We start from the raw sequence: 12,747 nt of genomic DNA on the forward strand, positions 1-12,747 counted from the left end.
AGCCTGCAGGTAATTTTGTATATGAAACAAAGTTTCATGTTGTAGAATTTTTAAAAAGTTTCAGATTTTGGAGCATTTTTCAAGTTTGAGATTTTCAGATTAAGGATATTCAACCTGTAGATTAGAAAAACATGAGGGAAAGTTAGAGCCAAGAAAGTCTTAGATGTTGCATTGTCCAAAGCTCTCATTTTTTAGAGTTGAAGTGAGTTGCCCACACTCACAAAAATCTTTTTTTCAGTGGTTTCAGTTACTGTCTCAATTCTGCTTTGTAAAAATCTGTACATTTAAGCTAAGCATAATCTTTTACATCACATTTAGAGTAAATCTAACTCCTGTTTCTTACAAGCTTTTGAAGGTATGTTATACACTTTATCAGCAGCTCTGAATGAAGCTCTGTGGTAGAGTGCTTATGGAGAATATGATTCATCCATTACTTCTATTTGATTTTAGGTGTCCTGGTATCTGGTTTAATCAACAGTTTGCCTCAACCAACTCCACTCCTGGAGTTGAACACAGTATTTGATTACTGCTATGAATTTATATTGAAGTAAATAGATTATAACTTTGAGGCTTTCCTGATAAGGATTGAAATCTTCAAATTTTAGTCCTATTCAAAGTTTTGAAAGTTTAATATTAAAAAGAAAGGATTTAAAAGTATCAAATCCAAGTATCAGTGTTACCTAGAATTTTTAGCCAGAATTTACTCTTGAAAAAAGTAAAAAAGGAAAACAAGACTATAATTTATTTCAACAAAAAGAAGCAGTAGGGTTTTTTTCCAAAATTAGAACTGCTACATTCACTAAGATTTTTAGTTAATTTTATAATTATAAAAGAAACAACAGGATTGTTTCACATCCATTATGTAATTTTACGTTTCTGCTCACTCACTGAAGTTATATCTTTTCTACTTTGGTTACAAAAAGTACAGTATGAAAAACTAGCTAGCTCTCCTTCAGAGTAAAATTTTCTGCAAGAGGTGGTTTACCCCCAACCCCAGGGGAGCAAAAAATCATGGCTTTGAAACCTTTTACATTTATGTTTGAGTTATAGTTATGGCTGATGTTCTCACAATAAAGCATAATGTTCAGAGGAAATAAACTTGTACACTTCAGAAGAAATTGAAGTCTAATTAAAATGTGGCTTATTTAATTAGTATTTTGAAAAATATATATAGTGCAAAAGTACAGCCTATAACCCCTGATCTGTAACCTGATTTCAGGTATTATCAACATTTTGCCATTCTGGTTCCCTCTATTCCCAATCACCATAATTTATTTTTCAGTATGTTAAAGCAAATCCCAAATATTATTTAACATCAATATATGTTCTTCAGTATACACAGACTTTCAACGATTCATAAAATAAAAATACCAAATTATACCTAACAAAAATAATAATTTCTTAATATTATCCGATACTCAGTTTATGTTCAGTATTGCCTACTTATCTTTAAAAAACATTTTTAATAGTGTGTGATTATAATACTAAAATTTTCTGTACATTGCATTTAGTTACTATGTCTTTCACTCATTTTTAATTTAACAGTTTAGAACATTCCGTTGGTAACATTTGAGTTTAAAATAGTTACTGTATTTTCTGTGGCACCAATAAGTGTTTCAAAATTACAAATAAACAAAAAGATGAAAGTTGCTAGCACTTATAAAATTAACCTAATGTATAAATATAGAGCAAAATAGTCAATAAAATACCTAATTTAAATGGTAATAGTATGGGGAACCAGAAGTTTCATTTAAAGGGAATATGATCTTTTTTCATCAATTAAGATGTGTTAATTTGTTAAATTTATTTTTTAATTAAAATTCTGGCATACTCCTAAATTTCCTGTACTTTATATTTGATTAATATGTCTTATTTATTCTTGACAGATTAGATTTACTTCAGGCATCTTTGTTTTATCCCTTGGTAATATTTGAGATCAAAATACCCAATCATTGTCAGGAGCAGTGGTGCACACCTGCAATCCCAGCAACTCTGGAGACTGAGGCAGGAGGATTGCAAGTTCAAGACCAGTCTCAGAAACTTAGTGAGACCCTCAAAATTTAGTGAGACCTACCTCAAAATAAAATATAAAAAAGGGCTGGGGACATAGCTCATTGGTAAAAGCACCCATGTGTTCAATTCCCAGTATCAAAAATAAATAAATAAAATACCCAATTATTAGAATTTTTTGTATTTTTTAATGCAATGTTTTCATTTCTAAGAAAACAGATGGACTAGATTCTATTTGTTTGCTTCCTTGTTTGGATAAATACCCTGATAGTAAGGTTATTTTTTCTTCCTTTTTCTTTGACCCGACCCCCCCACCACCACCACCATCAGAAATTTTATGGCTTTAAGAATTTGCAGAGACTTTCAGATGTGTTTCTAGTATTTACTTGGTACACTTTGTGTGTTGGGGGGAGGGGGAGTGGTTGTACTGGGGATTGAACCCAAAGGCACTTCACCACTGAACCACATCCCCAGCCCCTTTTTAAACTTTTTTAAATTTTTGAGACATGGTCTCACTAAATTGGACCTGGCTAAGTTGCTAAGGCTGGCTTTGAATGTGGAATCCTCCAGTCTCCGCCTCCATGCTGGGATTACAGGCAAGCACCTCCACACCAGGTAGTAGACTGTCCTCATAATGAACTCATCTTTCCTCCCCTCCCGATCCTTCAAAATATGGTTTCCCTTCTGGACTTCTTTATTAAAATAATAATAATTATCATTTAGAATCTAGAGCTAGGCTCTTCATGTAGTTTCTTTAGTCTTCCTATCATCCTATAAGTTAAATTTTATTACTTGCATAAATGGATGAAAAAACTGAGGATCAGTGAGGGTCATTTGGTTGCCCAAGTCACATGACTAATTTAAAGGCAGATTGCAAATTTGAGTATTGACATGTCAAGATAGAAATTCCTTATTCTATCCATTATATCTGTACTATCATTAAATTTTTTTTGTGCATGTATGTTTTCTCATCAACTCTTTTAACAAAACTTTTAAGGTTGATAACTTATTAATAGTAACAATTTTAGTCTGATGCCCAAAGTATATCTTAACCCCAGACCTTGCTAAAGATTCTTATGACTTATCATTTTTGACATGAACTTTTTCTTTCAACATTTTATTCTTCTTTCATTTGTATGTTATAATATTATAGCTTTATATGTTTGTGTTTTGTCTTTTTCTAATTATTATTTTTAATCTGAGGTATCCAGCAGTTTTAACTTAGTGTTTGTCCACCTAATCTCAGTATTATCTTACAAATTTATTCAGTGTTTTTCCAGTTTTTTAAGATATTGTCTTGAAAATAATGCTTAAAATGTAATGCTTGACAATGGTGTGGTGCCATTTCTATATGAAATTCAATAGTATTTTTTCCCTTTGAGGTATTTGAAGAAAGTGTATTGCCTAAAATTATTTTAGTCTACATTAAATTTCTTAATGTTTTTCAGAGAAAAGAGACGAGATACAGAAGAAAATAAACATATGTTATGTTCAAAAGACATTATAATTAGACTCCTTTGACTAGTATTATCCATCAAAAGCTCTAATTGAGCAACTGTAAAGACTAAAATTGTTAAACATTTTACTGCAAATTAGTATTTGGTATTCTGCTTATATGGTATATCATTATTAACTGTCATCTGAAAATTTATTTGCTTTTTACTGTATTTTATTTCTTTGCTATTCCTTATGAAACCTAAGAGAAAAAGAATTTGCAGTTAATCTGTTGTTGTGAAGATCAGACATAAGTAAATCACATGGTTATTTTTATAGAACTTCTCATTTAAATTTTTAATTCATTGCTCCTATCTAAAATCTGAATTTTAAGTAACGTAGTCTGCCCTCTGTGTCGGTTCCACGTCCATGAATTTAATCAACTTCAGATCAAAAATAATCAGAAAAAATGCATTTGTACTGAACGTCGTATACTGACTTTTTTTCCTTGTCATTACTCTATGGACAGTACAGTATAACAACTATTTACTTAGCATTTACATTGTATTAAGTACTGTAAGTGATCTAGAAATGACTTAAAGTAGACAAGGATGTACATAGGTTATATGCAATTAACTTGCCATTTTTACAGAAGGGACTGAGCATCAATGGATAATACTAATCTGTGGATTCTGGAACCAATCCCACACAGATACTGAGGGACTACCATATGTATTTGATAATGGTAACAATAATGTGTGATATTGCCTCTGTGGTTCCATGTTAAATACAAGAATCAGCTGGGCAGAGTGGCGCATGCCTGCAATCCCAGTAATTTGAGAAGCTACGGCAGGGTGATCATAGGCTCAAGGCCAGCCTCAGAAACTTAGTGAGACCCTGTCTCAAAATAAAAACTAAATATAAAAGACTGGGAATGTAGCTCAATGGTAACCCTATGTTCAATCCCCAGTACCCATTCCCCAAAAAGAGGAATCATACTTCCTAAATAATTTTATAAAAAATATCATCTTTTTAAAGATAATCATTAACTTAAAATTACAAAATGTAAATTTTGTTAGAAATGCCTAAATATTGTAATCAAACTTATAAGACTGTTCTATAAAATATTATTGTTTTTCAGTATCATGTCACAAACTCTGTTTGTGCTTTTTCACAGAACACTCCTATGCCACCTTCACCAGCTGTACAAGTGCAGGGCCAGCCTAACAGTTCTCAGCCTTCTCCATTCAGTGCATCCAGTCAACATGCAGATCCAATGAGAAAACCTGGGCAGAACTTCATGTGTCTGTGGCAGTCTTGTAAAAAGTAAATGGCAGTTTTATTTGATATACAAAAGTGTTCTTTGTTTTAGAATGCTTTCATATTTAAATTTCTGTCATCTATAGTTTTATGAAACTTTTCATCTGAAATCACTAACTTGTAGCAAAAACGTTTTATGTTCGAAGTTATATTTATATGAATCCAATGACACAGCAACAATTGATATAAATAGTAGAAAGAATGTCGTTGCTTAACAGTAGATTGCTAGAGAATGTGATTCGGCATTCATTAGTTTTTAATTTTTAAAAAAATTTAAGTATTTGTATATTTGGCTCTGAAAAAGATTTTTTTTAAAAGCAATTTGAACTTAGTGACTGCTATAGATTTTCTGTGTAGTAGGAGCTTAGAAGTAAAAATCTGTTAGAAAGGGAATAAACTGTCTTAAATTTGAGTTTCAGATGTTCACCCCATGAAAATTACTTTTAAAGCCATACCATCTCACAATAACTAGGATGAACAGCAAGTAGAACTGAACTTCTTAAATGAAGTGTTCTTAGACTCGATGGAAAACTTGAGAAGAATGTTGGTTAAAATAAAAAATCTTAATTCCTTTAATACTAGTATTACTCAGCTAAGAGCCTTTGCCTTTAGTCACTTTTTAGAGCTCCAAGACTAAGGCACTTGTCTTAATAGACAGAATATTCTTCTTTTTTTAGGAAAGATTTTATTTCTATGTTCTTTAAAATTCGTATTAATTGTTCATATTTTATTATAGATATTATATTGCAATATATTGAAAACAATATATAGATTTGTTTAGTATTGTAAACTATACATGTAGCTAGCCTACAGATTATATTAATAGTATGTAAAATTTCTGCAAGACAATGATTATCAGCCTTTAATTTATAACTCACTAGTGGGGTCATAAAATAATTTTAGTGCATCTTGAACAGTGGTTTTTTTTTGTTTTCTTTTCAATGAAAAAATTAGTAAAATACAGATTTCATCATGTTAGTAAGGGTAAGTATTGTTTCCAGTTATTTATGTATATGATACATGTATGTGTACTTGATCATAGTATAAAATCTTTTCATCAAAGAAGTTCTTTAAGTTATCTGATTATTTCATTCATTTAAATTAATTATTCCCTTCCTCCCTCCACATTCCACCACCTCCCCACCATCCTCTTCCCTGTTCTCCTCCCTCTCCCCTGTGCTGGGGATTAGACCCAGGTCTTTGACCACTGAGCTACATCCCCAGCCTTTCTTTCTTTATTGATTTTGTTTTTGTTCTTAGAGTGTGTTGTAATCTGCTAAAACTGTTTGTGGACTATTTTAAAAGTTAGGAGTTATTCTGTAAGATGAAGTTCTTAGAGTACACCAAAAAAAAAAAAATTTTCTTTTTTTTTTTTTTTGGTAGAAGACTGAATGAACTTAGATGGTGTGCAGCACAGTTCCCTATCTGGCTAGTAGGATTACTGTTATGTAATTTAATAATGAACCTTTTCTGAGTAGGATAGGTTCAACAAGGCTTCTTAGAGCTTTTCACTTTTTCAAGCCATAATTTTTAGGTACCACATTGATAATAAGTTGAGTTTGAGTCTGCAAATACTTATTGAGCACTCTGGGAAAATGTATATACTAGGAGCTAGAAATACAAATATTACTTCCAGCTTTTAAGAATATAGACCCCCACAAAAAATAAATCATAGTACAAATAAGTGTTATCAAAAGCACTGTTGGCAACATCGTTATAACTGGGATGGTTGAGAAAGTTTCACTATAGACATTTCATTTAAGTTGGATCTTAAAGGATGAGTAGGAATTTGCCCAGCCAAAATAATTGCAGTTAAAATGGAAAGTGCAAATTCAGAGATATGGAAATATGCCCCAGAAATTGTGAGTTTAGGATATAGGGGCACAAAGTCATGAAGAGAATGATAGCTTTTAATTTTCACTCCAAGTGGAAAAATCCATATCATTGCCATTGTCCCTTGAGTGGTTAAATTCAAATTTCCTTATAATATAAAAAATGTTTATTAGTAAAGAACTTTGTTTCCATCAGATTTAGAGCTAAAAAATTTATATACTTCACCAATAAGTTATTTATACATATATGGTACTTAAATTTGAAATAGCTGACTGTGTGCTCTTTTTGCGAAATTAAAAGTAGTTTTGCATATACATTTAACCTGTACGATAGACTACACTTTTTGTATTTATAATTCTCCTTCTTTATATATAATATGTATTCTTTTCACTGAATCATTTTACATTGTCATATATCAGTAACTTGCTCTTTTAATCTCTAAGCATGTATCTCTGAAAGTAGGAACGTCACTTTTTAACTAATACAACAGCAGCACATGCCTGTGGAAAAACAAGTTATGAATTCTTCAAATATCCAGTTAATGATTACATTTTTCTAGTGGTCTCTTGTTTATTTAGAAATTGATTTTGATTATAAGGTTGTGATCTGTAAATTACTCCCCTATCTCTCTTCATTCCTTTGCTCAAAATTTTTTTGATAGATAACCAAGTGATCTGTCCTGAAGGAGATCACAGTCAGGCTTTTTTGCTAATATTGTTTATCATCTTGCTTTGACCCTGTGTATTCTGTATATTAGTAGTTTAATTTAGATGCTTGATCAAATTCTGGTTTTTTTTTTTTTATGATAGCCACTTTAGAAATGATACTGTGTTCTTCCCTCAGGAAATATGCCATATTTCTCTGATGTAAACAGACATTGAGAATCATTGCGTAGAACGTTACTTCATTAAAGAGTTGTAGAACACAAAAAGGCACCCTCTTATCAACTATTTGGTTTCTCTGAAGAGTAGTTTCTAAAAAAAAAATACTAAATAGATGTTTGATTGTTTCCCTTTAACCAGTTTTCATAGTAATGAGTAAGTAATTCATTAATACTGTGCAGAGATGACTGGGAAGTTGGGTTTTGTTTTGTTGGTAGTATCATTATGAATTAACTTAGGACTTGGAACATATTTGAGGTATTTCAGTACTCTGTAGTTGTTGTATCCTTTTAATATCCAAATTTTGTTATCTTTGGCCAGTGAAATCCTATCAAGCTAGTTTCTGAGTTCTTTGTCTGTGCTTTTGATATAAGTATTTGATAGTTTCCTTTCCTTGTAGTTTAATCTTGTACATTTTCTACCCCATACCTGAAATCAATTATTTTTCCAAGGAACCCTGGTTCTTTTCAATGGAAAATATGGTTTAGTCTGGACATCAGAGGTACACAGTACTTTTAAGTTGGTGTCTTAATCATTTTCTGTTGCTATAACTGAAGACCACAAACTGGGTAATTTGTAAGGAAATTTACTGCTTAGATTTCTGGAGGCTTAGAAATCCAAAGTAGAGACCACATCCAGTGAGAACCTTCTTGCTCATGAGGACTCTATGAAGTCCCAAGGCAGCACAGGGCATCACATGATGAGACAGAGTAGCAAGCCAGAGAGATCTCATTTTTGTAATAAAGCTACTCCTGTAATAATCTACTAATCAATGAATGGATGAATCATGACCCAACCACCTCCCAAAGGTCTCACCTCCAACTACCATTTACATATGTCTCTGGAGGTTAAGTTTCCAACCCATGCTTTCCAGGGGACACACCCAAATCATAGTAGATGGGGTTTTTTTGTTCTTTTTTCTCCCCCCCCCCCCAGGTCTTTTCAGTGTATGGACTACAGATCACTTTTTCAGGGCATAAAGATGTTGCTAAGTAAAAGGCATCATGTGTTCATTTTTTAAAAAAATATTTTTCAGTTGTCAATGGACCTTTATTATATTTATTTATATGCCGGTGCTGAGAATTGAACCCAGTGCCTCACACGTGCTAGGCAAGCGCTTTACCACTGAGCCACCACCCCAGCCCCATGTGTTCATATTTCTATTTGGAATTTAAATTCAGTATCACAAGGTCCTTATTTAACAGCATTATTTTCACATCTGTATCTTTGTCCTCCTTATCAAAAATACCATTAATGTTAACAGCTTATGCTTCATCTTATATCACACATCAGTGTCAAAGTAATCCTGATACTACTTGTAAGAATATGATTATTGAAAAATTTTGGAGAGAGTTTTCTACTGTTGTCTTTAAAATATTTCCTAGTAAGGACTGTATAGTCACAAGTTACTATATTTTTAATTCACTTAGAATAGAGGTATTCTATAGTTACATCATCAACTGGACATATTAATGGTTCACTTGTGTATTTTTTTGTTTGTTTTTATTTTGTTTTGGTGCTGTGTATTGAACCTAGGATCTTGTGCCTGCCAGGCAAGAACTCTCCCACTGAGCTACATCCTCAGCTCTACTTATTTCATTTTATTTTTTATTTTATGGAATTACTTTTTAAAATTTAAAATTACTTAATATATAACATATGGTTCCAGCACCAAATTAACCAAAGTATATTCAAAGAAATTTATCACTATTTCTTCCATCTTATTTCTTCCCTAATGTCCTTTTTATCTTTTAAAAATATAAATAAATTGCAAATTTATTTGTATGATGTAGCTTCTTAAACTACCTAGGATTAATAATAGATTCCTCCACCCAAGATGTTCATGTCGTAATTCTGTAACCTGAAAATGTTATATGGCCAAAGAACTTTGCACATGTGATTGAGTTAAGGATCTTGGAGGGCGGGGGGATTGTCTGCCTTACTTTAATATAATCACAAAGACTTTATAAGAGAGAGTCAGGAGGTCAGAAAGATAGAAGACAATGTAATAATGAAAGCAGAGAGAGATTTGAAGCTGCTATGTTTGTGACTTAAACTGGAGGAAGGGGCCTTGAGCCAAGGAATGCAAGGAATGAAGCCCTGAAAGCTTGAAAAAAAAGCTAGGAAAGAATTCTTACCTACACCCTCCTGAGAGAGTGCAGCCCTACTGATACCTTAGTTTTAACCTAGTGAAACCTGTTTTGGACTTTAAACCTCTAGAACTATGAAAGAATATATTTAGCTATTAAATTCGAGTTAATGTGTTATAATAGCAATAGGAAATGAATAACATACTATACACACTTTTCCATATCCTGTTTGTTAGTTTTTAATTTAACAATATATTCTAGAGAGACCTCCAAGGAAGTATGTAGAGATATTCCTCATTCCATTTTTATGCCTTCATAGTTATTCAATCACATAGATAAATTACTTGGTCAACCAGTTCCCTGTTGATTATTTAAGTTGATTTCTTTTGTTTTTTCTTGTTAAAAATAGTGCTGTATTGAATTGCTATTTGCAGTGATTTGTCTTTATATTTTTGCCAGTATATCTTTGAGAGAAAATCTTAGGAAGAGAAATGATAATTCATAAAGTACGTGTATGTGTAATTTTGGTGGGTACTGCTGTTTTCTGCATATGTTCCTTCAATACCAATATATAAGAGAGTGCCCATTTTCTCTATAGGCATGCAAGTATAATGTGTTTTCAAACATTTAGATTTTTCTCAATCTAATGGGTGAGAGATGATGTCTCAGAATTTTATATTTCTTTTTCTATCAGTTGTCCATATCTCTATTTATTTTTCTATAGGATTTGTTGGCACATTTTTTTCTTTTCTGTTTTATGAAGCTGTTTATTAGATTCATTAACATTTTTGTCTGCTGTGGCATAACTTCACAGTTTATCATTTGTCTTTTTCACTTTGCCCTTCCTCACTTCTTTTTCCCTTTCTTCCTGTGATCACGGATAAAATTTTTATTTCTTTCAATTAATTTTTCTGTAATAACATTTGTTAGCCTTTCTATTATTTCTTCTGGATCTGGGTTATAGTTAGGAAGTTTTTCTCCATGGTCAGATTATAAAAGAATCTTTCTGTCCTTTTTTTTTTTTTTTTTTTTTTTTAAGAATGTATGTGGTTTTGTAGTTCACATGTAAATCTGCAATTTGGGAGGATTTTCTCCTGTAATCTAAAGGAAATGAGAGTCTGTAACTTGCTTTAATTTGCTCCAGTAGCTATCCATTTTTTTTCTTTTTCTTTTTTTTTTTTTTTTTTTGTACTATAAAGCTAGTTTATTCCTAGAAAAATATGTGTGCAAATGGATATTTTGGTTCTAACCCTCACCAATGTAACAGTTCAAACTAGTTTCATCAAATGCTGACTGAAAACTATTAACAAATGATTCTATAACATTTTCATATCACAAGTAATTTTCTAATTGTAAAATAATACTTCTACCTTGTAAAAAATTAAAATTTCAAACAGAGCATTTCTAAAAGATAATCATAGTTGTTAAGTTTATATGTATATTTTCAATCCTTCCTTTTCATTTACAACTGTATTGTACATTACGCTTCTTATTTTAAATTCTAAACAAACAATATCCACTGGCCTAGAAATTGCTTCATTAATATATATGATATTCATTAATATAGAATATATATACTTTTTATGTCAACATATGAATCTCTATATTATTTTTATTGAATACCAAGACTTTTCATTATTTTACCATATATGTATCTGTTATCTGCCTGTCCTTCTTTGACAGAATTGCTCTTAAATTATGAGGACATATTCTTTCCTTAGAATGCAGTGGTCCTGCACTATAATCTATAGAGCAGTATCTCATATTCAGGGGATATTTAAGCTTTTAGCTATTTGCTATTACAAACAGCTATGATGAACAATTTTGTGCTTATAAGACATTTTCTGTAAGTATTTCAGTGAGTAAAGTACCAAATTGGGATTTCTAGGTCAGGCAGTACACATACTTTTATTTTCATAGAATTGATAGGTTGCTATCCAAAAATATTAAATTACTTTACAGTTCTGGCAGAAAAATATGAACATACTTCTTTTTTCTACCACCTGTCTACTACACACATAAGGGAAATTTTCCCCAATCTGATAGCAACAAAAGATCTCTTCACATTTTATTATTCTTTTGTTATTTTAATTTTTTAAAATCATGCTTTATTTTTAGAGCAGTTTTACTTTCAAGCAAAATTGAACAGAAAGGACAGAATTCCCAAATAACTAGCTTCCCCTACTATCAATATATTAGAGTGGTACATTTGTTGTAATTGGTAGTAATGGACCGACATATGACTGATACCCAAATCCATAATTTACATTAAAGTTCACTCTTGATATTGTACATTCTGTGGATTTTGACAAAGGTGCTATCCACCACTATTACAATAGCATACAGAATAGTCTCATTGTCCTAAAAATATTTTGTGTTCTGCCTCTTTATCTCTCTCCTTAATCTGTTTCAGTTTTTATTTTTTCAGTTATTAATGAGTTAAAAATCTTTATATAATTATTTATTTCTCCTCTGAATTAACTGATCATTTCATTTGCTCATGCTTTATTACCTTTCTACAAACTTCTCTGTGCAATAAGGAATATCAATTTTTCATTATATGCAACTATAATGTCTTGAGACATTAGCCATGTTTTTCTACATAGAATCTAAATCTTTTAATGCTTTATGTCCTGTTTGAAAGACCTTCTCAGCTGCTAGGTCATAAAATGAACTTTTGTGCCTTTTAGCACTTTAATGTTTTAGCTCTTGAGGCATCTGTAGTTTAGTTTGATGTATAAAATAAGGTATGAATCTAGCTTAATTATGTTCCAAATGACCAACCTACTGGCAAGTTCCTCTTTTCCTCAGATATTTGAATTGTTATACTTGTCCTACTGAATTCCTATATGTGCTTTGTCTCTTTCTGAATTGTTCTCTTATTGGTCTCTGTTCTTAACTACCCTATGACTTTAAATATATTTTAATGTTGCTCCTGATGATCTTCTTTTTAAGACTGTTTATTACAATTTGTTTGAGTGTCTACCTTGAACCAGGCACTGTGCTAGGTTTTGAAATTGGAGGGATACAGAGGTCAGACTTGGTACCTGTACATAGATTTATTATTTCAGAGTGTCTTTAGAGGTCCTCAAGAAAGGCATGTTAGGATTTTGGTTGCTGTTGCTTTCAGTATAATGGCTTTTTGTTTGTTTTTTGATAGTGAATATTTTTCCAATATT

General features: G+C 31.6%; 1 protein-coding gene across 2 annotated transcripts in view; it reads left to right on the forward strand.

Moving 5' to 3' along the window:
• The window catches only part of ARID2 (AT-rich interaction domain 2), a 179,596-nt gene that overhangs the window by 146,024 nt on the left and 20,825 nt on the right, over positions 1–12,747 (forward strand). For both annotated transcript variants that reach the window (XM_081311179.1, XM_081311180.1), the window contains exon 16: positions 4,622–4,770. In XM_081311179.1, the coding sequence (XP_081167305.1) occupies positions 4,622–4,770 (149 nt within the window). The remainder of the gene's footprint in view (positions 1–4,621; positions 4,771–12,747) is intronic.

Source organism: Spermophilus citellus (assembly GCF_964194105.1).
Source record: "Spermophilus citellus genome assembly, chromosome: 10".
Classification (NCBI taxonomy): domain Eukaryota; kingdom Metazoa; phylum Chordata; class Mammalia; order Rodentia; family Sciuridae; genus Spermophilus; species Spermophilus citellus.